This window comes from Sinocyclocheilus rhinocerous, unplaced genomic scaffold (genome assembly GCF_001515625.1).
Source record: "Sinocyclocheilus rhinocerous isolate Xijiao unplaced genomic scaffold, SAMN03320098_v1.1 scaffold200, whole genome shotgun sequence".
Lineage (NCBI taxonomy): Eukaryota > Metazoa > Chordata > Actinopteri > Cypriniformes > Cyprinidae > Sinocyclocheilus > Sinocyclocheilus rhinocerous.
This window is the reverse complement of record NW_015641014.1, coordinates 336,118-363,182: the sequence shown is the minus strand read 5'-3', so window position 1 is coordinate 363,182 and position 27,065 is coordinate 336,118. Positions and strand designations below refer to the sequence as shown.

General features: G+C 35.8%; 2 protein-coding genes across 2 annotated transcripts; one reads left to right on the top strand and one right to left on the bottom strand.

Annotated features, from left to right (window-relative positions):
- Nucleotides 1–5,673: 5,673 nt before the first annotated feature.
- On the bottom strand, nucleotides 5,674–18,429 carry LOC107753535 (testin-like). The gene is made up of 7 exons (XM_016569698.1): nucleotides 18,265–18,429; nucleotides 15,074–15,159; nucleotides 12,374–12,899; nucleotides 10,043–10,444; nucleotides 7,883–8,098; nucleotides 7,425–7,583; nucleotides 5,674–6,143 (listed from the first exon to the last, which is right to left on the bottom strand). Exons 1-7 carry the CDS (start codon nucleotides 18,289–18,291, stop codon nucleotides 5,949–5,951), a joined length of 1,611 nt encoding a protein of 536 aa, XP_016425184.1. The 5' UTR covers nucleotides 18,292–18,429; the 3' UTR covers nucleotides 5,674–5,948.
- Nucleotides 18,430–20,728: 2,299 nt separating this feature from the next.
- LOC107753533 (carboxypeptidase A1-like) lies at nucleotides 20,729–26,824 on the top strand. The gene is made up of 11 exons (XM_016569696.1): nucleotides 20,729–20,793; nucleotides 21,331–21,412; nucleotides 21,498–21,632; nucleotides 22,078–22,176; nucleotides 22,332–22,433; nucleotides 22,994–23,092; nucleotides 23,179–23,289; nucleotides 23,407–23,497; nucleotides 26,139–26,338; nucleotides 26,412–26,496; nucleotides 26,566–26,824. Exons 1-11 carry the CDS (start codon nucleotides 20,729–20,731, stop codon nucleotides 26,751–26,753), a joined length of 1,257 nt encoding a protein of 418 aa, XP_016425182.1. The 3' UTR covers nucleotides 26,754–26,824.
- The last annotated feature ends 241 nt before the right edge of the window (nucleotides 26,825–27,065 follow it).

The following is a 27,065-nucleotide window of genomic DNA, read 5'->3' as shown; positions in this document are numbered from 1 at the left end:
ATGCTGGCGCGTTTCCATTATTTGCGCAAAACTTTGGCGATATTTTGTAAATGTCGATAAAAAAGTATTGCGAAATGACGGCGTTTCCGTTAACCAATGTTATGCGACTAAAACGTAACTTTTTGCCTCTCACGATAAGTCATGGCAACGGATTTTGGTGGGATTTTGGCTATATTTATTCAAAGGAGGCATATACTATGCGTGTATCTTTACAGAAGCAGCCCAGAGAGCCGCTTCAGAAACGTGCGTGGCGCGGCTGGATTCTGGAATAAACACAAGCATTGTGGCCGCAATCAGCTTCTGTGGCCACATCAGAGCCACACTGCACCGCAGACGTGTGTGCAGTGTAAATTGTCTAAGCATTAATGGTAGGGAAAGCCCCATATACTGGAGAGCTGCCACGTATGATGTGTTTCTTGGAGGTTAGGCCTATAGTACATTGAAGAATGATCATATGACTTTTTACATTGGCTACGCCATGTGACCTGTAAATGCGAAAAAGCCGTTTCCATTGCAGTTTTGCGAATTATTCCTTTTTCGCATTGCCTGAAAAACCACCTCATGTGAGCGTAAAAACTTCTTTGTGATATAGCTTATGGGCGTTTTTGCGAAATTGACGCATTTCCATTAGGCGTATTTTCAATTCGCAATTTCAATTTGCGCAATTTGAAGGGTAATGGAAACGCGCCTGTAGGCCTACTTCAAAATAGGTAATTCACTAAAGAAGTCGCACTTTGAGTAGTTTGCGCTAATATTTTCAGTTCTATTAATTTGCATTTTGTGGCATCTTGACATGGCCACAACAGTGGAAACAAACGAATATTCATGCTTTATTCATATTGTGAGTATTCTGTAGTCGACTACACCCATAATGCGCTGTTATTACTATGAAATCGCATTCGCAACATTGAATTCATTCCTTTCTCATGTAGTGGACTTCATACCCTCATTCACAATTCCTTAGATTTCTCCACTACTATAGTCCACTAAATGAGTGAATGAAAACGAGTGAGCAAAATCGGCCACTGAGTTTTGGGTGAATCCTTTTAACTGTGGCATAAAATTCCAAATAATTTTTACTATACACGGTGTTCAGTTTGGATATGTGACATGTATTATCTGACATGTAATTCTATAGTTTATTTGGTAACGCTTTAGATTACAACCTGCAATGTACTGCGTAAGTAAACAGAATTTACAGCGTAACTTTTTTGTAATTATAGTGTACCTATTCAGTGTATTTTGAAACTAAGGGGTACCTATTCTAATATTACAGGGTATGTATGACCTCTTATATTTGCAAGCAATTAGGCAAAAACATACACTGTGTACTTTTTTATAGCCTACACAATGTGAATGAGTATAGCCTACACAAAGTGAATGAGAGCATGCAGCAAGTCACGTGAGTTCAAACGTGAACAGCTCTGTGTGCGACGAAATCCGTGACTGCGGTGCTTAAGACGGGAACATGTGTGGAAAATAGGAGAAAACTAATCGAAGCGCAGACGAGGGACAACTTTGAAACTGTCTGGAGTGACTATAATTACAGAAACGTACACCGTAAATTCAGTATACTTACATAGTTCTTTGCGGGTTGTAATCTAAAGCGTTACCGTTTATTTCATAATTAATATGAAAAGTTAACTCAAAAGTCCCAAAACACATTACAATTTCAAAAATATACAAAAGAGTGCGATCTAATCCTAATCCTTAGTACTTAAAACATTTTTGTGCTACCCAAAATAAATAGCAATCATGCCAAAGAAAAACACTCACAGTGAATAATAAGTTGCACTAATGTCTTAAATGGTCTTAGTGGAATCTGGATACCACATGGCTCTTCAGCTATGTTTGGGGAGAGCTACAGTTTCTCTGGGTGGGGCTTCTCAATATTGCTGCCCAGAGAAAAAGAGATAAACAGAACGGAGAGAAATAGATAGAGTGAGTTAGAACATCAAACAATGGTCTAATAAACCAAAGGTGGGTGTGGAGAGCTGTGTTAGAACGAGCCGTTTTAGGTAGGCGTGGCTGACTCTTAACTTTTATAAAGAATATCTCTTTGGATTTGAGACTTTAGTCTTTACAACTTTACAGATCTTCTTTATGCACCAAGAGCTTGTAACACTCCAAAAGAGAAAGGAACAATTGAAATCGCATCATATGACCCCTTTAATATCATGTTTGAGCTAACACACAATGAAAAAGTCAGGAAAAGGAGGAGTGTACGAGATAGACAAAAGCACAAAAGAGCGCGGAAAAAAACAAAAGCCAACCGCTGATATGATTTTAAAGACCATTTGGGCTGTGCCAGGGATTTGCTTTATTTGCTTCCCCAAAGTTGGTATGAGCATGCCCAGATGACAGAGTACACCTGAAACCCCGGGTGAAATCTCATCTGCTTCAAATCAGCACACCATATGCTAAAACAGCAGGGCTGGGTCTGGGTTAAAAATATTGGTTTTAATCAATTCTCATTTTGATGAACCAATATTCTTAAATCCCCAAGAATCCTAGATGCTGTTTTCAGTTAATCAAAACTTACTAAACATAATTGTAGCATGCCTCCCATCCAATAAATCACAATACGCGTTCTGTTTTGTTACTTGTGATACGAAAAAAGTCTCAGCTTTCAAATTCTGTCCATTTTATTACGAAATCTAACCAATAAATACTCTTTTGGCGCTCTTTAGTGTGGTGTAGCCGCCCGGGTTCAAATGTAGTATATATGAATAAACATCATAAAGTATTTAGAAAGATATACACAACTTGGCGAAATGTATAGTGTCTCATGCAGTCGCTCATTCAGTGTTTCAACCGTGGATAGACATAAAAATACAGCTTGTAAACAACGTCACATGCGTACGCATTTACCTCAGAAAAGCCATTCAACGACAATTGTTCATTTTTTTACCTTTAATAGCCTACTATGGTACCAGCTGAGCTGACAGGGTTACCTGTATAGTTAGTTGAGAGATTTCCTTCAGAGAAAAAAAAAAAAAAAACATGCACGAACTGTACCTGATATAGGTATCAAAATTAATCGAAATCGATTCGAATCGTGAAATTTGGGCGAATACCCTGCCCTTAAAAAACACAAAACCTATTTGGAAAGCCGTTGAGCAGTTCTCAATATTCAGGAGTTAAATGTTTTAGGTCATTTGGAGGTTTTATAGCAGAGTAAACCTGCCTGGGATGACATCAGTTCTGTTTCCGTCACTGTTATGTGTAAAATTCTCTCGTTTTCTCTTTTTTAGGAGGAATGCTGTTGGAGAAGCTTATCAGTCAGTGAGACAGCTGACATTTATCTTGCATTCTGACTCGGCCTCCCCTCTCTTTCTTAATCAGCTGTAGCCTGTAGCCTATTCACATTCCTACCACACTTACCTGGAGCATCTGGACGAGTCTCATGCCGTTGGATCATTTCTAAACAAAGTACAACGAAAAGTCACAGAACTTGCCAAGTAATTGTTGAACAACACTTTTTTTTTTTTAGCAATATTGTTGCCATAGAATCATAGTCAAAACCTTAACCACACACTTGCCAAAAGGGAAATGACAGATTGATAAGAATGCTGTTCAAACCTCAAATGAGCCCTGGGCCAAACCCCAAACCTGGCTGACAAAAATGTGTCGTACCATACCATACTCAGGAAAATCATGGTGAGCGGCTTGCCATTAAAAAGGGTCAGTTATGAACAAGCGTCATTGCTATGAACAAAATAATGAAGGCTTGTGCTGTGCAACAACATACAGAATGTGGAAGAGCGCCTCCTGCAGGAGCATCTCAACTTGCAGCAAAAGCTAATGGACCCAGAAGAAACAGGTGTTCCCATTAATATTATACCTATTTTTGTAAATAATACAACATGTAAATCCTCTATAAAAAAAGAAAAAAATATTTGTATAGAAAGATAACCTAATAAAAAAGTTATATATTATATTACTGATATTGATGGTCTTTGAATAATATCGGTCTTTAAATGCAAGATATTTAAAATGTACCTAAAGTATACTTACAATAGTTCCACTTTAGCTCAATCAAGTGTACTTCAGTGTATCTTTAGTTGGACTTCAGCACTACTTCCACACAATTAAAGTGCATTAAGTACAAAATTAGTTATTCCAATTTAGCAGACTTTAAGTGTACCATACCAAAAGTACAATATACTATACCAAAAGTACAATTGTGGGGTATTTTTATTAAGTAAATAAAATGTTAATGTATTTTTAGTATACGTAGCATGAAATAAACTTATTTCAAATACATTTTAGTATATTTATTTTTCACTAGGGTATTATGGTATATGTATATATATGTATATATATATATATATGCCTATCTGACTACCTATCCTTACTATCCATCCCTGTACCTATCTGACTATCTATCTATCCATCTATACGAATATCTACATATCTGAGTGTCTAAATATGAATATCTATCCTACCATCTACGTATGCATCCATTTGACTATCTACAATTCGATCTGACCATCTAGTCCGTTTATCTGCCCATCTATTCATCTATCTCTCTGACTATCTATTATCTGATTTATGTGGCCATGTGTCGTTATAATGTGGTACCACCACATTATTTTACAATAATATGGTTTATATTACACTACACAATGAACCGGCTTAGTTTATACATGCTTATCTAGGAACATTTTCTCAGCTAAAGGCCAGATAAACATGACCACGATAAGGAGGGGGGTCTGGCAAAACAAATGCTTTAAAACTAAGGTTGAAAAGGCACCACTGCATATTTAGCCAGAATATTTATATAAGCAGATCCCTGACATCCATATTTTTCCATACTGTCATTTCTCAAGTGTCTGTAACAAACGATCTCAACAGTTTTGCGAGTAACGAGTATAATTCCAGGATCCTATTTGTCACATTTCTGCTGTCACCTGTAGGATCCTCCAGGGATTTGGATCATCTCCCTGTCCTGTCTTGACTCTTCATGTGTGGGGCCTGTGCTATAGTTTCACTAAACAGAAGCAACGCTTTGCATCTGGGTTTCATCACCCCGGGGAGCTACAAATCAACAATCATCTCTGTCACACAGTTAGTGCTCACGGGGAAAACAAGTGCTAAGGAGGCAAGCGTGTAAGTAAGTGTGCTTCGTGTTTGGCAGGGAAAGCACCATGTAAATAAATTCCTGCGCGAGGGGCTGACATTGAAGGAAAGAATTCCCTCCTGGAAAACTCCACCCTAGTGTGGCGTGAGGTGAGGGGAGGTGAAGCAGCCGAGCCCCTCGTGTGACTGCGGACAGTTACGATAGGAGGAAATGACGGTATAGTCTTAAGTTCGCTGCCATTAGAGACAATGGAACCGGGCTTCCTTGAATTGTGCCCAGTTTCCACAGCTAAGTGTAAAACAACACGCGGAGGGCTAACTTTTCCCTAAAAGTGCCGGCCTGGATTGGAATTTTCAATGGTGTGAAACGGTCAAGACATTAACATGAACGTAACACCTGTCCCTTGAGATCCCAAACTTGTACGTCATAATAACAATACATATTTGGATACATAGTTGAACCACTTCACATGGGAAAAAAAATCTATTCATATTACTGCAAAAAATAATTTGGATTACAAAGTGAAAGCTACGGAAAAAATAAAGTGCAATTTTATACATAATAAAGGCAAAAAATGAGAGTAAAATCGATTTTTCAGTAGCCAAAGAACAAAAGCCATCATTGCTTCTGTTTATTAATACTAAATCATTAATAATAAAGAATCACATTGACAACACTTTTTGAGTCGCTGCTCCACCGTATTGCTTATTATTTCCCAAAAATGGGACCTTGGAAAAACATTAAGATTAGTCATACAAATACATTAATTTTTCAATAAAAGTATATATTTAGTGTACTGCATTAGGGAGAAACTGCCTTGCGGTGCTCTAAGCACTTTTCCAAAAAAATAATCCTAGATGTTCCTTCAGGAGGCCGTGATCTTCTTCTTGCACTCCACGGAGCACAGCAGCATGCCCTGCATGGCCATGAAGCGCTGGCCCATAAGGCACTTGGAGCAGCAGGAGCACTGGAAGCACTGGGGTTCGGCGTGCCAGTGGTGCTCTCCGTACGACACACGCTGAGCTTCAGGCTCGATGGGGTTCTGACAGGCCGCACAACACTGTGAACGCAGAGGGATACAGATAAATTCACAGGAAGTAGTATAACAAATCTGTTTGTTTGACTCGCTCACAAAGGTCTTTGATTGCACTTGTTACAGGCACAATTAACCCAGTAAAATATTTTTAAAAATCTGCTCTATTTGAATATCTGACCTTTCCTTCCTAAGCTGATGAGTCATAAGAGCTGTGTCATAGTTCAGGCAGGCGCTGAGAGAGATCGGTGGTGTCCGATATCACACGACTCCATTAAGAGTGCTTCCACCCTCCCTGTGCTCTGATTATCATGTCACTGGCACTTCCTAAATCTCCTTCACCTGCTCCTGAACTAATATGGCTGACGAACACATGCCGAGGCTGTTAGTTTTAATAGCCCAGGCTTAGCAGGAATTCACTTCCATTTAGGTGTGACATGAATGATACTTGGACAACGTGAGGGTTTGTAAAACTAGCTTCTAAATGTTTCACTTGTTTGTGCCCGGGCACCATAAAATGGTTATGAAATATGTCACACTGCATGGCCTCTTGTTGCAGGTGCTGATAGAGTAATCCTAAAATGCATTAATGCGCATGGGAATTACAAGAAATATACAATATTTGCAATCAAAATGTTTGAGTACACAGCAGGATGAGAATCTAATTGTGCATGCATATCAAAAATCATGGTTACAATATTAGTTACCTATTAATTTCTATGAGGAACATTAAAATAAATATTCAAAAGAAAAAAAGATACTCCTGAAAGTAGTTGTGCAAACAAAACAAAAAATATTTTTTTTTGTATTTAAGACTTTATATCTTATCACTACTTTGCATAATTATAACTTTACCTCTTGTATATATGACTTCAAATCTGAATATTACAAATTCAATTCAAATTCATATATTTTGCATAATTGTGATGTTACTTCCTGTATTTATGACTTCATTTATATGATTACAACTTTATTTCTCATGTTTCTCTTAATGTGACTTTACATCTTAAATTATGACTTTATTTCTTGTATTTATGACTATATCTCAATGCAACAAATACTTGTACTTATGACATTATATATCTTCTTGTATTCATGTCATTATAGATCTAATTTTTATACTATTATTTCTCACAATATGGCTTTATAACAAAACAAAACAAAATGCAAAAGCGTTTTTAAAAATAAGAAGCTAAAAAACCCTTCAGTTACAAGGCCCTTGCCTAAATATATCACATAGTCACGGTCATCTTTGTATAGAGCAGAGAGACAGAGAAGGAGAGAAATTAAGCAATGTCTTCTCTTTACCACAGCGTGGTGCTTCATGTAGCAGGGTTTGCAAACAGGCTTCTCATTCTCCATGACGTAGGTCTCTCCAGCCAGCACACAGTCGCAGTCAAAACAGCAGAAGTGCTTCAGGTGCCAATTGTGGCCCTCAGCCTGGGTGTACTCATTACTGAAGATGAGCTGGAGACCACACACACACATACACACACTAAGTACTGTGCATATGGTATGTTAAAAACCATTTAACAACATTCGACAAAATTACATTCATTATTTTACTAAGATCGTTTGAGATTTTAACACAAAACATATGGTAAAGTCTAAACATCTGAGATGACACTGAAATTCATTTAAACCTGGAAATAATCAAAGTTTTAAGGTTTTCAAACAAGCAGAGATCCTGCACTATTTCTAGGTCACTAATCAAATGTAAGCAAATTTGTGACATTGACCATGTGAACTAATTTGCCTCCACTCACCTCATCGCAACCTGCACATCGAGGCTTTTCGCTGTCTCCGTAATGACGGCCACAGTACAGCTGACCCTTCTTCCAGAAATAGATCATGTCCACCAGTAGCTCGGTGCAGGTACAGCACACAAAGCACGCCGGGTGCCAGAGTTTATCATAGCCTGCCCGCTCTGCGTACACCGCCGGCTCACCCTTCTTCATGGGCAGCTGGCAGCGGTGACATGACTGTGGGCAGAGATCCGGAGATGAGTTCAGCTTGGCAGAAACATCAATGAAGAATGAAAGGGGGAAAACACTGTGGGGGCAGGTTGGTTTTAATGAACAAAACCAGAGAGCATTTACATTAGCAATTCATCAGTCCAGGTGGAGTAAGACTTGGCAAAAATGAAAAGGAAATAATGGAAATTAATAAAAACCTGCAAAGTTTAGGGAATACACCCAAGATTCAAATTTCTTTATATCACACAGTGTAACTATTTCTCGCCTCTAATTCTGATTTCATATCTTACAATATGACTATATCTCATAGTTACTTTATTTCTCACATTTACAATGTTATTTCTCAGAATTTGACTTTATATCTTATAATTACAACTTTATTTCTCGTATTTATGAATGTAACTTTTGCTTAATGACTTCTCATATTTATGGCGTTATATCTCGTAATTTTTTCCCATCTCATATTTATAACTTTATTTCTCACAGTATGACTTTATATCTCATAACCATGACATCTTGTATTTAATACTTCATATCTCATAATTACCACTTATTTCTAATATTTGTAACTTTATTTCTCACAATATGTCTTTATATCTCATAATTATGAATTTATTCGCTTAACTATTACTTAAAATATGACTTTATATCTCATAATTATGACACTTGTATTTATGGCTTTATATCTTCAGCAATATAATCACCACTTTATTTCTCGTATTTATAACTTTATTTCTCACAATATTACTTTATATTTCCTAATTATGACTTTGTTTCGTGTATTTATGACTTTGCATCTCAATATCTCAACTATTGCATAATGACTTTACTTCTCATTTATCACATTATATATCAGATTTATAACTTTATTTCTCCTATTATGAATTATATCTCCTAACTATGACTTGTCGTATTTATGACATTTTCATGCAATCTGATTATTTTGCGTAATTATGACTTTTTATCGTATTTATGTCTTTACATGCCATAATGTGACTATATCACATAACTGATTTCTTGTATTTATGACTTTATATCATAATAATATATATTATATAATGAGATTTTTTTCACACAATAAAGACTATTTCTCATATTTATGACTATGTATGCAATAACCTATTTTTGGAATATATGATTGGAAAGTTGCAGTGGAGGGCAAGATTTTCACTAAATAACAACAATTTCATTTTGTTCATCTGAACGTTGTTGTTGTTTGAACTCAAAAGACTTAAAATATAATAAACGGATTCTATATTTATAGTGCTTTTCAGAGCTTGGCAAATGTGATTGCTATGACATGTTGTTCTAAAGAATAGAGCTGGTAAAGATTGTTTCAATTCTCTTTTTGTGTTCCAGGCAAAAAGATAACAGTATAACAGGTTTGGAACAAAATGAGGGTGAGTAAACAATGACACAATGTTCATTTTGGGGTAAACTATCTCTTTAAAAAAGGCAAAAACATTAGGCTGATGGCATACATATGTTTCCACCATGAGATTTCAGATGCTCACAATAGATTTTGGAAAAATCCACCCGAGCTTGAACATAACCACAGGGACTAAGTGTGGTAATTTATGAAGATCTCTGGAAGAACATAACGTTCATTCCAACTGCCTGACTAACACAGGCTTGGCAGAATCTGAACTGCTCTTATGTTAATCAAGTGACTCCGGAGATAAGCGCTGGAGAACGATTCGACTCCCGTAGCGCACATGTGGTGGAAATAAATACAGCTGCTCAACAGCTCCAAAGGGGATTTTTTATTAATAGATGGTGACATTTAAATGCCTAGAAATTAGACTGAGAGTCATTAAGATGTAAAGGGATAATGAGAACAGAAAGGTTACAAAAGCTATTTGTACGTAATAAAAAATGTATCCATGACAATCAACATTCACAAACGGAGTTGCATTTAGCAAAACATGTATGTAGGAATGGCATACTTACATAGTTACCAACAGGTCCAGCGGGTGACATCCCAGCCCCCGGGGAGCCAACTTTTCCCATTGTAGCAACAGCATCACCTTTGTCTCCAGGAGTCCCTGTTGTTCCAGCACCAGGTTTCCCTCCTGCCCCGGGGCCTTGAGGACCCTTTTCCCCGGCCATACCTGCCTGCTGTCCCATCTCTTCGGGCAGGGTGATGTCGCCTACGCCCAATGCCTCGTCCTTGTACTTGCGGACATACTGCTGCATTTGCTTAACCTCACCGGGCGAGAGTTCGTGGCAGCGCTCTGGGTCTTGGTCATGGTCGGGAAGCTGTTTGGCCATCTGTTTCTTACGGTAATCTGCTCCCGCCGTACCAGCGATGGGCCGCCGCTCCGGAGGCAGAAGCTCAATGTATCGCAGAGCCTGAGAGGACAGAAGTGATGTTTTTTGGTTAATATGAAATTAGATGTGGAACCAATTTAACTTTTGTAATGTGGTGTATTTTTGAGCGAAACAGAATATTTAAAAATAAATGACAAAATTGTATGGAATTGGAGTGACAGGACATTTAGTAAATGACAGGACTTTCATTCTTGGTGAAGTATTCATCAAATTTTTTTTTCATTTATTTTGGATATTCTAATAGAAATGTTATAATTATTTTATGATAACTGAAATAATAAATATTAGTGCTGTCAAAATTAGCGTGTTAATGCAGGCGATTATTTTTCCCATTTAACAGTGTTAAAAATATTTAACACAGTTAACGCAGGGGCGGGGCGAGGCTAGGGTGGCCACCCCATTTACAACTGCTGCTTCGGTCTCTTTTTTCTTGACAAGAATTGCATTTATTTAGACGCAGAACATCTTTACGACCACATTAAACAGTAGATTTTTCAGACGCACACTCCACTTCACCTCAGAGCCAGGCACGAGTCAAACGAGTGCGGAAACGGTACAGGTGACGTGGCAGCTTCAGTAGAACAACAGTGAACTGCGATCAGATGAGATGTTGTCAGGTCATAGGTCAGTAAAAATTAATTTTCCTGTCCTGTCAGCCGTTATACTGTGCTTGTAACACATGCTCTTAAATTGCATGCACAAGTTCAGTGGCTCGCGCTGTATCATTTCATATTAAAGCGCGAATGCAACTACAAGCATACGTGTCAGATCTGCTTCACGTTCAGCAGCGGCAGCTCTTAAAGTAATAGCAGCCAAATAACCTAAATAACCCAGCTGCTGTGATGTCTGTTAATCAAAGAACAAAAGAAAAAAAAAAAGAGTAAATCAATAACTTTTGTTGCTTTCATCTATATTCAATTACATATAGATTAATCTATATTTAATTTAGAATTTAGTGTTTGATAACTTTATTAATTTTTTGTATATTTGCTACTTGCTGAAGGACACAGGTAAATATGACATTTATTATAGAGGGTTTATGTGAAGATTGTTTTAAATTCACTTTCTGTAAATTAGAAGTTGTTATTTTTTAAAGTCTAATAAATGTTAATATTTATAGCTCTCATTTATACTGTAATGTTGAATGGTTATAGTCAATGGTTAAATATTAGGGGACAAAATACATTTTCCTATAGACATCAGTAGGATTGGTATCAGTAATACTCGCCTTCAGTCATAAAAAAAAGATTCCATTAAACAAATATTAAAAATATACTGTATGTTGTTTCTACATTAATTTGAAGACTGAATGTGAAATTATTGCAATATAAAAGTATATTTAAAAACTTTAATGTTAGGTGGGATTATTCGGTATTAATTTAAAAGAAAAAGTGCAATTAATTAGTTGTTTTTTTAAACGATTGAAAGCACTAATAAATATATATTATAATACCAAAAAAATCTTTATTTAAAATTTTATAATAATTAAAAATAATCATTCAAATTTTTTATGTATAGTTTTGCAACAGACTTTTTATTAAAAATAACAGATTTATGCAGGTCTACATTTTTTTAAATAAAAATTAAAAGAACTTATGCACTTTATTGTATTTTTTTTTTGATGCAGCAATGCAAAACATTTATATTTTTTCAAAGTAGTTTTTAATAATTCAATAACTCTTAACATAACTGCTAAAGGCTCAATTTTTTTCCTCATTTTAATTATCGGCTAAATTAATAAATGCTAATTTTTTTCTAATATTTTGCTATTAGATTATTTCTTTAAAAAAAGGAGTCTCAAAAATGAAGTGGAGAACAGTGACCTCTAGTGGATCTAAGTATTAAAGTAAAATTAAAAACTTCACCCTCAAGCATAAATTCCAAAAAATAAATAAAATAAAATAAAAATATATTTAAATATATCAAAATATATAATATAACATAATATACCAAGCTTTGGTTGATCCCAGGTGGAGCCCATTCATAGGTAACGGACTTAACCACATCCGTTTTGGCAGGCACTGGGGCAGTAGTGGCAGCAACAGGGCCTTTAGTTGGGGTGGCAGCAGACGAAACCGCACTATGGCCTGGCCCTGATGCAGCAGTGTGGCCTGCTCCTGGGGCAGCAGTGGAGCCTGTTCCTGGGGCAGCAGTAGGGCCCGTTGCAGGGGAAGCAGGGGAGTGAACTGCAGCAGTAGGTGGGGAATAAGCAGGCTGGGCGCTGGGAGCAGAGATCTGGCCGGAGCCGGGGATAAAGCTGGCAGCAGGAACAGGAGTAGCAGTGCTGACGGTGGTGGCCGGGATGCAGATGGTGACTTGGTTGCCTCTATAAGATGGGATGCCATCTCTCTTCAGCTTGGCTATAAGGCCTGTGTACTTGGTGTCCTCAAAAAGCTTCCCCACCTTCTTATTCTCCTCAGTCTCGAGCTGCACATCATGGTCCTCAACGCCGCACTTGCAGTTTCGACAAATCTTTCTGTTAAAAGTGGAGACAGAATAATTTTTGGGGGGGGGTGAATACCTGTGGAAACACTTTAAACCATACACTACCATTCAAAAATGTGTGGTCATTTAGATTTTTTTAAGAGAAATCAATAGTTTTATTCAGCAAGGACTTAAATTGATCAAAAGTAACACTAAAGATATTTATATTGTTAGAAAGGATTTCTATTTCAAATAAATAGAAATGCTGTTCTTTTGAATTTTATATTCATCAACAAATCCTAAAAATGACAGTTTCTGCAAAGGTACTGTATTAAGCAGCAGAACCGTTTTCAACATATGAAATAATAAGTCACAATATTACTGCTTTTACTGTATTTCTAATCAAATAAATGCAGCATAAGAAACAGATTCCAAACTTTTGAACTGTAGTGTATGAAGAACCAAACCGAACAGCAACATACTGAGAAAAAAAGGCTTGTGTTATCGTATTTATTGTATTTTAAAAGCTGAAGTGATTGATAGAGAATGAGAGGAGAATATTTTTTACTGTAGGATGAGCTGTCTCTCTGAGTTATGTCTGTTTTGTTTAGGTAAGAGTCTGATAACATTAGTTTGGATCGCTGTGCACATGTCAAGTTAAGGCATGCACAGATATTCTGTAATTAATTTCTTGGAAAAAGAACGGCATGGGCTACATACTAAATCACTTTTGGCATGATCTTTTGAGAATTTCTATAACATATATAATTAAAATCATACTAAACAAACCGTATTGTGTTGCATTGAGAGCTGTAAAAATTCAGAGATAAAGAGGACTTTCTGTACAGCAAGATAAAGTATGTTGTTTATCTGCAAGTTGACTTCACATGGGATATTGCACGAAAAACTCAAAATTAAATAAAAGGTAGAGTTTGTTGACAATTTAAATGGAAAAATGTATGTTTTCTGGCTACGCTGTTGCTGACATTGTCAACGCACGCTCAGTAAGAGGGTAGAAAATGGTCATGAAAACTAAATGATGACTTTTTGGTACAAGAAACCTTGACTAACATTATAAGTGAAGGAAAAAAAATGCTATAAAAGTAGAATGTGGCCCCTTTAAAGACACTTTGGGCTATTTAACATATCAATGTGAGCCAAGGAGTAAGAAAGATGGTGTTTGGGAAATGCTACAACATAAATCTTAGCCACAAATTCAAAGAGGCTTTATCTTTACCCAAAAGAAATGTTTCAGCATGTCAGTGATCCAAAGCACAGATGTTTTTATCCAAAGCCATTTACAAAAGAATGACTTTGAGGCACAGGAAGTGAGTCTAAGCCTGTTTGAGTCACTTCATAACATGGAAACCTATGGAAGCTTACTTTAGCCACGGAATAAAAACTTTAAAACTCTTTGTGATTTTTAAAAACTCTCAATTGAGACTTTTTTCTCTCACAATTGCGAGTTTCTACCTCACAGTTCAGTTTTCCCCTCACAATTCTACATTAACATCACACAGTTTTGACCTTTTTTCTCTGAATTCTTAGTTTACATCTCACAATATGGACTCCTCTCTCGCAATTCTGTTTCTGTCACAGATAAAAAAGATAAATATAGGTAATTTTGACTTTTTATTTCATAATTCTGACTATCACAACTGTGAGTTTATATCTTACAATTTCTTTTTCCCTCACAATTGCAAGTTTATATGTCACGATTATAACTCACAATTCTCAGAACTGCATGAAAAATATATTTATATTTTTATTCCGTGGTGGAAATAAGCTTCCATAGAAACCCTACCGAGACCTGACTAATTCTGTTCAGCACTGGATGGCTAGTCGCCCTTCCCAGCTGCATAGAAACAAACACAAAGATGAAGTCTCAGGCTCTGCATCCAATGACCTGTATCCACATTGATGTCTTTCCATTCAAAGAATTCCTGAAACCCCATGAGAGTGATTGGGAATGGCACGCACCACCACTTCTCACTTCAGGAAAACCAACAGAGTGCAGCTAATGGCCAGAGCTCTCTCAGTGTGACAACTTTTTGCCAGATAGATACGGTACTGCATTTTGGTGAGTTTGTCAAGATGATGATGGATAAAAACAGACAAGTCAAATCAATGATGACCCAACATGATTAGACATTCTTCACAATAAAAACCACATGCATGAATGATGATAACATTGCACAAATATGTAGGAAGGAAGCAAGCACAAACCGCCAGAAGTGAAGCTCAAAGCCTTCACATTTGTCCTTGCATTTCAGACAGGCAGCTCCAGCTCCAATCTCATGGCCCAGGGTTATCTGGCAAAACAACAGGAGACATGAGCAAATCCTGTTTCCCGAGTCACAAACACATATCAAGCAAAAGTACTGGTCAAATCATCAGAAATTCAAAAAAAGCACATATGCATTTATTTTATTTTAAAGGCACAATATGTAATTTTCACCGCTGGAGGGCGCGTATTCAGGAAATTGAGGGGTTATGACGTCATTGGCAGGCGACACAATGACACTATGGACACGGTGGATTTAAACATTCTTCGAAACATTTGGGATAATGCAAGTACACAAGTCAGCAAAATATATAACACTGTTCTAGTGGTTTTTGGATATTTTAATAAAAAAATCTTACATATTGTGCCTTTAATTAAATGGTGACCCCACTGGCCCTTTCCTACCAATTTCAAAAATAACAAATTTCATTTTCTTTTCAACAAATAGCAAGTGCTGAACCTTGAACCTAAAATGCTAATTATCAACTTCATATGTATAAGAAGACTTTTTAATTTTATTCAGCATTTATCAAATGAATGCTGTTCTTTTAAAAACTTTCAATTTATCAAAAAAAATGAAAAAAATGAATCATGGTTTCCCCAAAATATTAAGCATTACAACATCAATCTGCATGATTTCTGAAGAGACACAGACTGTATAATGATGCTGAAAATTCAGCTTTGCCATCATTGAAATATATGACTTTTTATTTTTAAATATTATTTCACAATATTACTGGTTTACTGTATTTTTTGTTCTGTCTTGTTGAGCATATAAGACTTCAAAACATTTCATTTTCTAGCAATACATATTTAATAAAATACTAAGTCTAAACAAACAGCCTAAATAAAGAAATAAACTATGCCAAAATGGGTAAAAGGGTTGTGAATTCAGCATGTATTAAAGTCACCTGTTGGGACAAAATGGTTTATTTCTTTTTTAATTATTTATTTATTCTCTAACCTGTCTACTAGATCTCACGAGGGATTTGCATTTCCAGTTCACAACTTAAAAAGACATTTGTGCTTCTAATAATTTATAAAACAAACAAACAAATAAAAAAGAAAAGACACCAACATGTAGCATGTTCATGAAAAATGCTCTCTAACCTCTTGTATGTATTCCTTTACTAATTTTGCCAAATCCAACAAAGGTGAAGTTGCATTTCTTCTGGGGTCTGCTTTTTATAAGACAAGCAGACAAGATTCATTAAAAGACGTATTCATAAGAAAGTTTTTTTTTTTTTTTTAAGAATTCTCCTCAGTTATATGATCATGTGCTTCTTGAAACTTCATAGAACTTACTATTTAGGACAAAAAAACTATAGGCTTTACCAAATGCTCTTTAGTTTGAAGCAGGACATAATTTCCATAATTAAAGGAAGGAGAAGAATGCCTCTCAAACTACCCTTCCATTTCTACAAGTGCAATATATATTTGAGAAACATCTGAAATCAGTCTACCTCACTAGATATTCTAATATTAATTTTATAAAGCTTATTCCTATCTCAGCAGTTCTCAACATTAAAGCTCGTCAGCTGGAAGACTGCCTTATAAGGTCAAGTAATTATCAAGATGGAGAACGCCTGGAGGACTTAGTACATCTCCTCTGTTAAAGAAGAAAATTTTTCTGCTTAAAAATCAAGGTCTGAGTTACTGTTTAACAGCAAGACAATGAGACCCACTGTGGCATTTCGGTCCATAAACCTGTACCTAATATTTATACTGTACCTACACTAGCTCCTGAGAACACAGAGTGCAAATCTCGATTAATGCTTTTAAAAACATCTATTTGAGAGAAAATTATGCGGCATTCACAAAGATTTAGCAAATGAAAAAATATAAATATTATTGCATCTGTTAAAGTTGCTTTAAACATTACAAATGTCAATGTTTGTTAACCATTTCCTTGACAAACTCTTGAAATCTTACTACTTTATTTTTTTGCAATTTTATGCAAATGTGGAAATGTTATGTACAATGTAATATTAATTTCTTTTAAGGGGATATTTGTTTGAAAGATTGTTGGTCGCTCTTTTCCATGCAATGAAAATGAATGATGACGGCAACTTTCCGGCTTCAAAAAGGATGCAAAATTGCTGTAAAACAGCATTAATGTAATCTATAATACATTATATTTAAGTCTTCTGCCATACAACAGGTTTGTGAGAGAAATAGGTTAAAATAACATGTTATTAATTCATCGAAACTGTAGTGAGAAGCTAACTGTTATAACTAGATCATAATAGACTGAGTCTGTGAGCTGAACTTGAGAACTGCATCAGATTTGTGAACGAATCATTCAGATTGGTTTGTGAATTGGATTCAAATAAATCTGATTGTCAAGATTTTAAGTAAAAAAATGACTTAAATTTCATTCAGTCCATTCATCACAGTGCACAAGTCATATTGATTAGCCTACTTATATGGTACATAAAAGTACATCATTTTTGAGGCTTGACATCTTCAGTCATTATCATTCATTGTCTTTGAAAAACTTTCTTCAAAATATCTTTTGTGTTTCACAGAAGAATAACGTTATACAGGTTTGGATAAAATTTTAATTTGGGGTTGAACTAAAACTTTAAGCTGTAGAGAAACTTCACATCTTTACATCACCTCTTGCAAAAACCCACTTCTTTCTTTACCGTACATGTACTGTATGTCAAAACATATTTTACCACCACTAAACTTCAACCATTACAATTTGGCTTGTGGATGAATTGCCGCAATAAGTGATGAAAGAAACACACTTGCTGCAGTGACAACCATATAATATAAGTGAATGAATCTATGGAATTAAACATAGTATTCACAACAACTTCCAGCTTGTTTACAGTTTGTAAAAGAAAAATCTATAGGTTCTGTTAACAAAAACATTTTCATTCAATTCATGTTTCTATCAATTTAAGAAGAACCAGGATCTGCCTTTCATGTTTTACTTCCTATTAAAGACCACTTCCTATTTCTCACTAAATGTAAACAAGTTTTTTAATCACTCGGCCTCGAATGTGAGAGTTGTAATGCCAAATGTTTCGCCATGTAGAACAATGGCAGTGGCTTTACCTTTAAGGGCGTTGCCGAATGTTTCTGTAACTAAACTTTTGGACCATGACCAGTTCAATAAGCGTACCTTTTTAACTTCTTTCTCGATCTCCATTCTTGTCGAGCTTGTTTAGATGTGATAACCAGCGCTGACTCTATTCCCACCGGCAACTTTCGCTAACGGGTCACTTTTGTTGAACGGGACAGACTCCCACCTCACACTCACTCACTCACGCACGCACTCACGCACGCACGCACGCACGCTGAAAGACTTCCGCTCATTGTGCGCTGTTCAGCCAATAGGAGCAGAGATGTAGATGTGAACTACCAATCAGAGCCTTGTATGAGATGTCTCTGTTACAAAGTGAAACGCTCGCGGACTGATGGGAGAGCTGGAGGCTATGAGACATGAACTAGCAGAATAGTAGTTCATTGGCTACTGTAACGTGGATTAAAATGCTGATTAATGACATTTGTTTTATAATTATTTTATATATGTATTATTAAATTATTATTAATTAAAATAAAACTTTTTATGTTATATATATATATATATATATTAGTATTTTTCTACTTTAATTGCATAGAAAAGGACCTATACATTGCCATGTTACAGTTATATGTTACAGTGAATTATAATACTACTCTACTAGCCAAGTCTCATAAAAAATTTTGGGGGAAAAAAAACTTTAAAATATTAAAAACATTTAACAAATAAAAAAAATTTCATTTGAAATATTTCATTTTACATCATAGCATTTCTTTGTTCATAATTGTGTGTGTGAAAATTGTTCAAAAAGATAATGTTCTTTAATGTAAAAATTTTAAATGAAAGGTTATGTTCTTTTTATTTTTCACTCAAATTATCAGGTTGTTCATATAATTTATAATAAAAAACTTGCATCGAAAAATATAAAATTAATACATTTGTGGGGCCTCAGAAATGTGTATATACAAATTAATTTGTTTAACATGCTTTTTCTTATTCGACATACAAAAATACACATCCTAACAGGTCAGAGAACATCAGTAAGTGCATGCGGAAGGGCAGGAAACAGCCGTACTTTGAGAGAAACTGATGCTCTGGCCTCATACAGGAAGCTGTGGCTTATTCAGTGTTTGTGTTGGTTTTGGAAAGGGTGTGGTGATGTAAGACTTTAAATTCTGACATACTAAATTCTGCTTTTCTGCCTTTCTTTTAGAGGTTTATTAAAGATTTGTGCAGACTTGTCTTCACTAAGCCTGCTTGAAATCCTTTTGTTGAGTTGATGTGGACATGAAGCACTAACAGCATGGCCACAGCTTCATTGTCATGACTAACTACACTGTCACCAGCTATAATGACACTAATATAATCAGAAGCTGGGTGTGTTTCCTGTCTTATCTTGTATGTAATTACTGCTCACTCACTCAATCAATCACTAAAAGCACAGTCACTTCTTTATTTTGCTCTGTTTCATCTAGATTACAAAAGTGTCGTTCAGTGCATTACTAGGGTAATGGAGGTGTAGGTTTGAACCAACATAAATTACATTGAAACATTTTGCATTCTACCTATGATAAAACTGTGCTAGATGTTAAGTCCACTGTCCTCTTTTTGGAAAACTAAAATATGGTCACCCTAACCAACAGCTTTACTTCAACCACTAAGCAACAACATCATATTTTTCACGAAAGTTCCATAAACTAAATTGCATCACAATCTCTAAAAATGAAGATGAAAAACAGCTGCATTGTTCTCATCATCAGACTCAGAGGCAGTGTTACACAAGGTTATGAGAACCAACGCAGCAGGCCTGTCTGAGCTGATTTAATGTCAACACAAGGTCAAAACTATACTTGGTACAAGCATTTCCTGCTATTCTATTCCACACAGCAAGATCTTGTTTTGCAAAGAGATATAAATGCATAAACTAGATAAATGTTTATTTTCTAATAACCATTCTAACAGTTTATTCAAACGTATGGGGTTTTGACTAACAGTACCATGACTAGCTGTGACTAAAATAGAAATGTTGTGTGAAAGGATGAGTTTGTTTACATGTGGGTAGGCGGTGTGATGTTTAATCACCATTTAGGTGTGACTTTCCCGTCAGATTATGACTTATTATGAGGTTTTGCAGATGAGAAAACTGCAGAAGAAGTAAATGATTATAATCATGGTTTGGTCATCTTGACCTGTATAATAATATCTGATAACAAAATGTCATTAACACTGTTCTGTCCATCAGCAGATAGATAGATAGATAGATAGATAGATAGATAGATAGATAGATAGATAGATTTGGTCTTGTTTTTACTATCTTTCTATCTCGGGTCAAACCAGTTAAGGCACTATTGATTACATTTACCAGTCAATACACCGTATGCTGCTATACTAGAAGAAACAGCTGCATTGCTCTCATTTGTCAAACTTCAGCATTATTATTGTATAATATTGTGGGAACCACAGCAGCAGGCTTGCCAACCCATTACTACCTCAAATACAAGGTCACAGCCACCAGGGCAGTATATAAAGGATGACTCTAGCTAGAAAGTTCAACTCAAGCAAGATGAAGGGGCTACTGGTGCTGACTGCTCTGTTTGTGGCTGTGTTTGGCAAAAAGACCTTTGAGGGGTGAGCTCACAAATCCTATTTACAGTATCCTAGGTTAAATGAGAGAATATATATATATATTCTGCATGGTTATGCACCAAAAAAGATAAAAGCGGTGCAGCATTTTACATTGAGTTTGAGAGAGAAAGCTGTGGTTTATTCAGCGCTGAGTGTTCAGGAGGAGGGTCATCATGGTCATAGCTACAGTGATCAAATATAAAGTGTGATTTTTAGTGTTCATAGCTTTACTTTATAAGACGATGATGATGAAAGGAATACTATTTTTAACTGCTCTGTTTGTGGCCGGTTTTGCCAAAAAGACTTTTGAGAGGTGAGTCACTTGAGTCTTAAATGGACATTTTATCCCAAAAAATTATCATTTGCTCACCTTCATGTTGTTCCAAAAAAAGTTGTTGTTTTCAAAAATGTCAGCGTATTTTTGTCTATGCAATGAACGGCTTTCATTGTATGGACAAATTATCTTAATTTGCAATGAAAATTCAAATGAAGCCACATCACTTAAGAAGTATTCCTGCATATGTTTTGATGTATCTACAGAGACCAGCTTCTTCAGATCACTGCAAAAGATGAGGCACAGATCTCTCTCCTGAAGGAACTTTCTGAACAGGAACACCTCGGGGTAAGTTTCACATCAAAACCAGAGATCTACTTATTGATGTCTCTCATATGCATTTGTTTCCATACTTGTTTCCTTCTGTGTTCAGTTGGACTTCTGGAGGGAGCCCGTTCATGAGTCCTTGCCTGTGGATGTTCGTGTCCCGTTTCACAGCCTACAGGCAGTCAGGGCGTTCCTGGGATACAATCAGATCCAGTATAATGTCATGATTATGGATGTCCAGGTGGGACTATTAATTAAACTTTTTGATTGCTATGATTATAATAGCTTGGAGACAATAAATCATCATACGACACACATTCTTTGGATACACCAGGAAACTTTTTTGTCAATTGGACCCCTTTTGATCTAAAATATTTCCTTGAAATACCCCGTGGGATTTTAAGTTAATATTTCAATAACTGACACTTGTTCAAGGTTCCCTGGTGTTGGTTAATGGTCACATAACATGCAGGTAAACAAATAATTTGTTTTTTTGTTTTTTCGTTTTTGTTTAATTTTTTATTTTTATTTTACATTTTTATTAATTATTAGATTTCCATCAACTCAGAAACCCCCACAGGTTCGCGAACCCCGGTTTTGGTTACACCACAATTAATCTTTGATCATATTTAATATATAATGTGGGTACTCACAAAATGTAAAGTTCATTCTTCTTTCTCTGTAAGGATTTGCTGGATGATGAGCAACGTGAGATGGTGAAATATCGTTCCTTTCCAAGAAGTACCGATGACTTTGTCTACACCACATACCATGATCTGAACTCTGTGAGTTCTGCAACTTTAATTATATGACTGCATTGTAAGACTTGGTGGATGTGACTATGTTGTTTCATGCTTTTCAGAATTTTACCATTTATATTTTAAACAATTTTACACACAATACACAAACAGTCATTTGATCTTCACCATGTTTCTCTCAGATTAACTCTTTCATAGACATGCTTGTAGCAGAGAACAGCAATCTGGTCAGCAAAATTGTGATTGGTCAGAGCTACGAGAACCGCCCCTTGAACGTCCTAAAGGTAGGTCACGATAAATAATGATAAATTGCAGCTAGACCTCTAGTGAAAATGCTATTATTTCACATTTTCCTAATTTTGTATTTTTCCCCCATTACTAATTATGTTAATTACATATTTGAAATTATGAATTAGCAATTATATTAACAATTTGAGTGGAAACTTTAAATGGAAAATTAACATTTATTTTAAGAAAACAACCATAAATTATACGTTAGTCCAACGAACATCAACAGACGAACAAATAAAAATAAATAAAAATAATAAATAATCTGTAAGAAATGTATCTCTACAAAATGATACAATATGAGGTCACTCCTCAGTGTCAGTTTTGAATAATTTTTTCAAAATTCTGAAACATTTCCAGATTTAAAGATGACACACATAATTTCTGCATCTTTATCATTTTAACAGAAAAAATAGCTTTAAATTAGATTTTAAATATTTCAGTGTGGCCTTTTGAATTCCACTGTATATGTATAGGCCTATATATCACATTTCATATGCAGTATGTGTAATATAATTACGATTTTATCATTATGACCTCATGTCCTCTTACTCAGTTCAGCACTGGAGCGAACCGTCCAGGTATCTGGATCGACACTGGCATCCACTCCAGAGAATGGGTCACCCAGGCCAGCGGAATCTGGTTTGCCAAGAAGGTAAAGTTATTAATTGGCATGCTATAAAAACGATTTGAACAGGAATAGACTAAAGCACATATACCCATGTGTTCTGTTGTATGCAGATCGTGACAGACTACGGACGTGACCCCGTCCTCACCGACATCCTTAGCAACTATGATATTTTCTTGGAGATCGTCACCAACCCTGATGGTTTCGCATACACCCACAGCAATGTGAGTTTTAAAGCCTGATGTCTGGAAGACTTCACATGCACATTTAGTTCAGAACAACTGTATTTTGAGAACGTATTCCAACGGACTGCTTTTCAATTGCAAATCTGTTTGGTTAAGGACCGAATGTGGCGTAAAACCAGAAAGCCCAACTCTGGCTCCAGCTGTGTTGGAGTTGACCCCAACAGGAACTGGGACGCTGGCTTTGGAGGTGAGATGCTTTTATCATTGCAGTTATACTCAGAGCTGGGCAGATTACTTACAAATTGTAATCCATTACTGATTACACATTACATGATAAAAACTGTAGATAGTAACGTAATCTAGATTACTCATTATAGGTAATGTATTCAGACTTCTTTTTAGATTACTTTTAGATTACTTTTTTATGTAACTTGTTTTAAACTTACCATTGAATTGACATAAAAAAGTAAAGTGAAAGAAATTACATTTCATTTTTTGAAATCAACCTCATAAAATGCATTAAACATTACATTAAACCAGGGTTTCCCAAACTAGGCTTAATGTAAGAACTGCAGTGGGTTTGTGAGTTGATAAAAATGCTTATCATTAATTAAATACTAAAAATAGAAATATTTAATTTGTTTACCTGCATGCCAATCTGACCATTAAGCAACATCGAACTGTAAATATGCGAATGTGTTGTTAAATTATTGAAATATTTACTTCCATTAGAGATATTTCAAGAAAATATTTCATGTTAAAGTGGTTTTGGCTGACAAAAATGATTGGGAATCCATTTAAAAGAAGAATTAGGGAGAATCAGTAAATTATCAATAATTTACTGCCATTGTGTGAATAATATGTAATCCATAAAAAGTAGTGCTGTCAAACGATTAATCAAAATAAAAGTTTTTGTTTACATATTATATGTGTGTGTACTGTGTATATTTATAATTTTTATGTAAATACACACACATGCATGTATATATTTAAAGAAAAATATGTTATGTTTATATATTAAATATATTTATATATAATATAAATTATATGAATATAAATATATACATGTAAATACATGTCAATATTTTCAAAACATGTACTGTACGTGCGTGTATTTATATATACATAATAAATATAAACAGCACACACATTTATTTTGGATGCGATTAATCGTGATTAATTGCTTGACAGCACTAATAAAAAGTAACTGTAATCTAATTACAAGCATTATAAAATGTAATATACCCTAATTACGAGTACTTGATTTTTGGAATCTGATTATGTAATCCAGATTACATGTAATCAGTTACTACGGTTATATTGTAAAGCAAGGCCGTAATGGATTCATGGATTCATGGGAATAAAGAAAAAGAAAGAATAACAGTAAAAGAAAAATAATATGCACATGTTCAATCTTATTTTTAAGCCTAAAACGTTAAACACTGAAAATGCTTCTTGTCTCGTTACGTTCAATTAGGAATTACAGGTTATATTTTGGATTCAAAATGCTAAAATTTGACTATAAAATTGATTTCACTGCATCAAAGGATATTAGCTTCAGTCATTTAAAGGGGTCATATGATGCGATTTCAAGTTTTCCTTTCTCTTTGGAGTGTTACAAGCTGATTGTGCATATATAAGATCCCTGAAGTTGCAAAGACTAAAGTCTCAAAACCAAAGAGATATTCTTTATCAAAGTTAAGACTCTGCCACGCCCCCCTAAAACGGCTCGTTCTAACACGCCCCCCCATATCTACCTCACTATGTGGAAATATTAGCATAATGCTGCCCAAATGTGCACGCAAAGAAAGAAGGCGTGGTTTCAGTAACCGCAGTTAGTGTTGAAGCAGCATGTCAGGGAGACGCTGTGTGTTTCTAGGCGAAAGCAAAAGCACTTTATTTGGCCTTCCGAAAGTAGATGCATTTAGGAATCTTTAAGATTACTTACAACAGAACAGCAATGCATTTTATGGACGACCGTTTCGTGAACCTAGGAGAGGAGGTAATTCTGACTTTGCTATGACAATCTGGCGCTTCTGAATCAGCTACTGTTTTGTTATTAGTTTAAGTATTTGCTATTGACTGTTCAAATGCGGAGTTTTGTGCATCGTGTGTGTGTGTGTGTGTGTGTGTGGGGAACAGGGTCACATCACAGGAGAGTGAACTGCCTGTCAGAAATCATAGCACGTCAGCTGTCTTAACCGCGGCTTGTGTACTGCATCATTACTGTGTCTGTCACGCGACTCTGTTCCTCTTTCGGGCTTGAACTGATGGTAAAACTAACCACATTATTAACAGTCTTGATATTTATTTTGAAAGCTGACGCTCGCGATTATGGTAAGGGGCGTTGCATTTCCGACGCGTGCTTGTGGTGTTTGGCCAATCACAATGCACTGGGTCAGTTGGCCAATCAGAGCAGACTGCGCTTGTCGGAAGGAGGGACTTTGTAGAAAACAAAGCGTTTGAGAGAGGCGGGGCATAGAGGACCTACAATAATGTACAGTATTTGAAAAATAATGTGTTTTTTGAACATTAAAGCATGTCAACATATTCTGTTACACCAAATACACCAAATAATGATCTTTAAAAAAACATCATATGACCCCTTTAACAGTTCTATCATAAAACAGAAATATTAGCCTAAATTAGCCTAAATTTATCCTAAAACATAATTGTATGAGAAAAAAAATCTGAATTTCATTATATAAACTCATGACATTTGATCCTTGACAACATTTTGTCAAGTATCAAATATTAGACAATTTTGTCATTTCTGATTACTGTTACATTCTAATTAATCACTATGGTGGTTATGGCCCTACTGTAAGGGGCTTTGAAAATTCCAATAGTATATAATACTTTCTTGTTTTTCTGTTTTCCAACCTCAGGTGCTGGTTCCAGTAGCAACCCCTGCACTGAGACGTACCGCGGACCCAGCGCTCATTCTGAGCCCGAGGTCAAGGCCATTGTGGACTTTGTAAAATCACACGGCAAACTCAAGGCCTTTGTGTCCATCCACAACTATTCCCAGATGCTCCTCTATCCATACGGATACACAAGCACTCCTGCAATGGACCAGGCTGAACTGGTATGCATGTGGAAACACACTATTCTAGATATATGTAGCATCAATTAAATCAAATTCTGTTTTGTTCCTTCAGCATGAGCTCGCCAGGAGGGCTGTCACTGCCCTGCAGTCACTGTATAGCACTCGCTACACATATGGAAGCATCATTACTACCATCTGTAAGTTTGAGAAGATTCATTTAAGTTCATATCAGTTTTGCACCCTTCTAACAATCTCTCTGTCCACAGATCAAGCCAGTGGAGGCACTATCGACTGGACCTACAACCAGGGCATCAAATATTCCTACACCTTTGAGCTGAGAGACACTGGCCGCTATGGTTTCCTCCTGCCTGCCGATCAGATCGTCCCCACTGCTGAGGAGACCTGGCTGGCCCTGATGGCCATCATGGAGCACACCAGGAATAATCCATATTAAACATATAACAATGCTTCTGTGATGAGTCAAAGTGAATAAAAGAGTGTTAATAAAAACAACAAAAACATTTACCATTTTATGGAAGTTGCTTTAATATACATTACAAAGAATATATTGTTCAGCCCTGAAAAGTCTCTGGATGCTGACTGATATATCTGTACCCTATGAAGTATTGGTGGTTATTAGAGATTTTATAAATTGATCAGTATGGAATCGATCAGATATTTAATTACTCATTCTTATTTCTTCTTTTCCTACATTTAGATTACATTTGTCATTATCTATTGGCAGTGTTATTAGCACCATTGAGAT

Excerpts from the sequence above, each read along its gene's own strand:
- LOC107753535 (XM_016569698.1), bottom strand. The coding sequence starts at position 18,291 with ATGGAGATCGAGAAAGAAGTTAAAAAG. Across the intron at positions 10,445-12,373 it reads CTGGGATCAACCAAAGCTTG|GCTCTGCGATACATTGAGCT; the intron begins GTATATTATGTT and ends CTGTCCTCTCAG. Across the intron at positions 8,099-10,042 it reads CTGGACCTGTTGGTAACTAT|TCATGTCACCGCTGCCAGCT; the intron begins GTAAGTATGCCA and ends CTCTGCCCACAG.
- LOC107753533 (XM_016569696.1), top strand. The coding sequence starts at position 20,729 with ATGAAGGGGCTACTGGTGCTGACTGCTCTGTTTGTGGCTGTGTTTGGC. Across the intron at positions 22,177-22,331 it reads CATACCATGATCTGAACTCT|ATTAACTCTTTCATAGACAT; the intron begins GTGAGTTCTGCA and ends TGTTTCTCTCAG. Across the intron at positions 23,093-23,178 it reads GAATCTGGTTTGCCAAGAAG|ATCGTGACAGACTACGGACG; the intron begins GTAAAGTTATTA and ends TGTTGTATGCAG.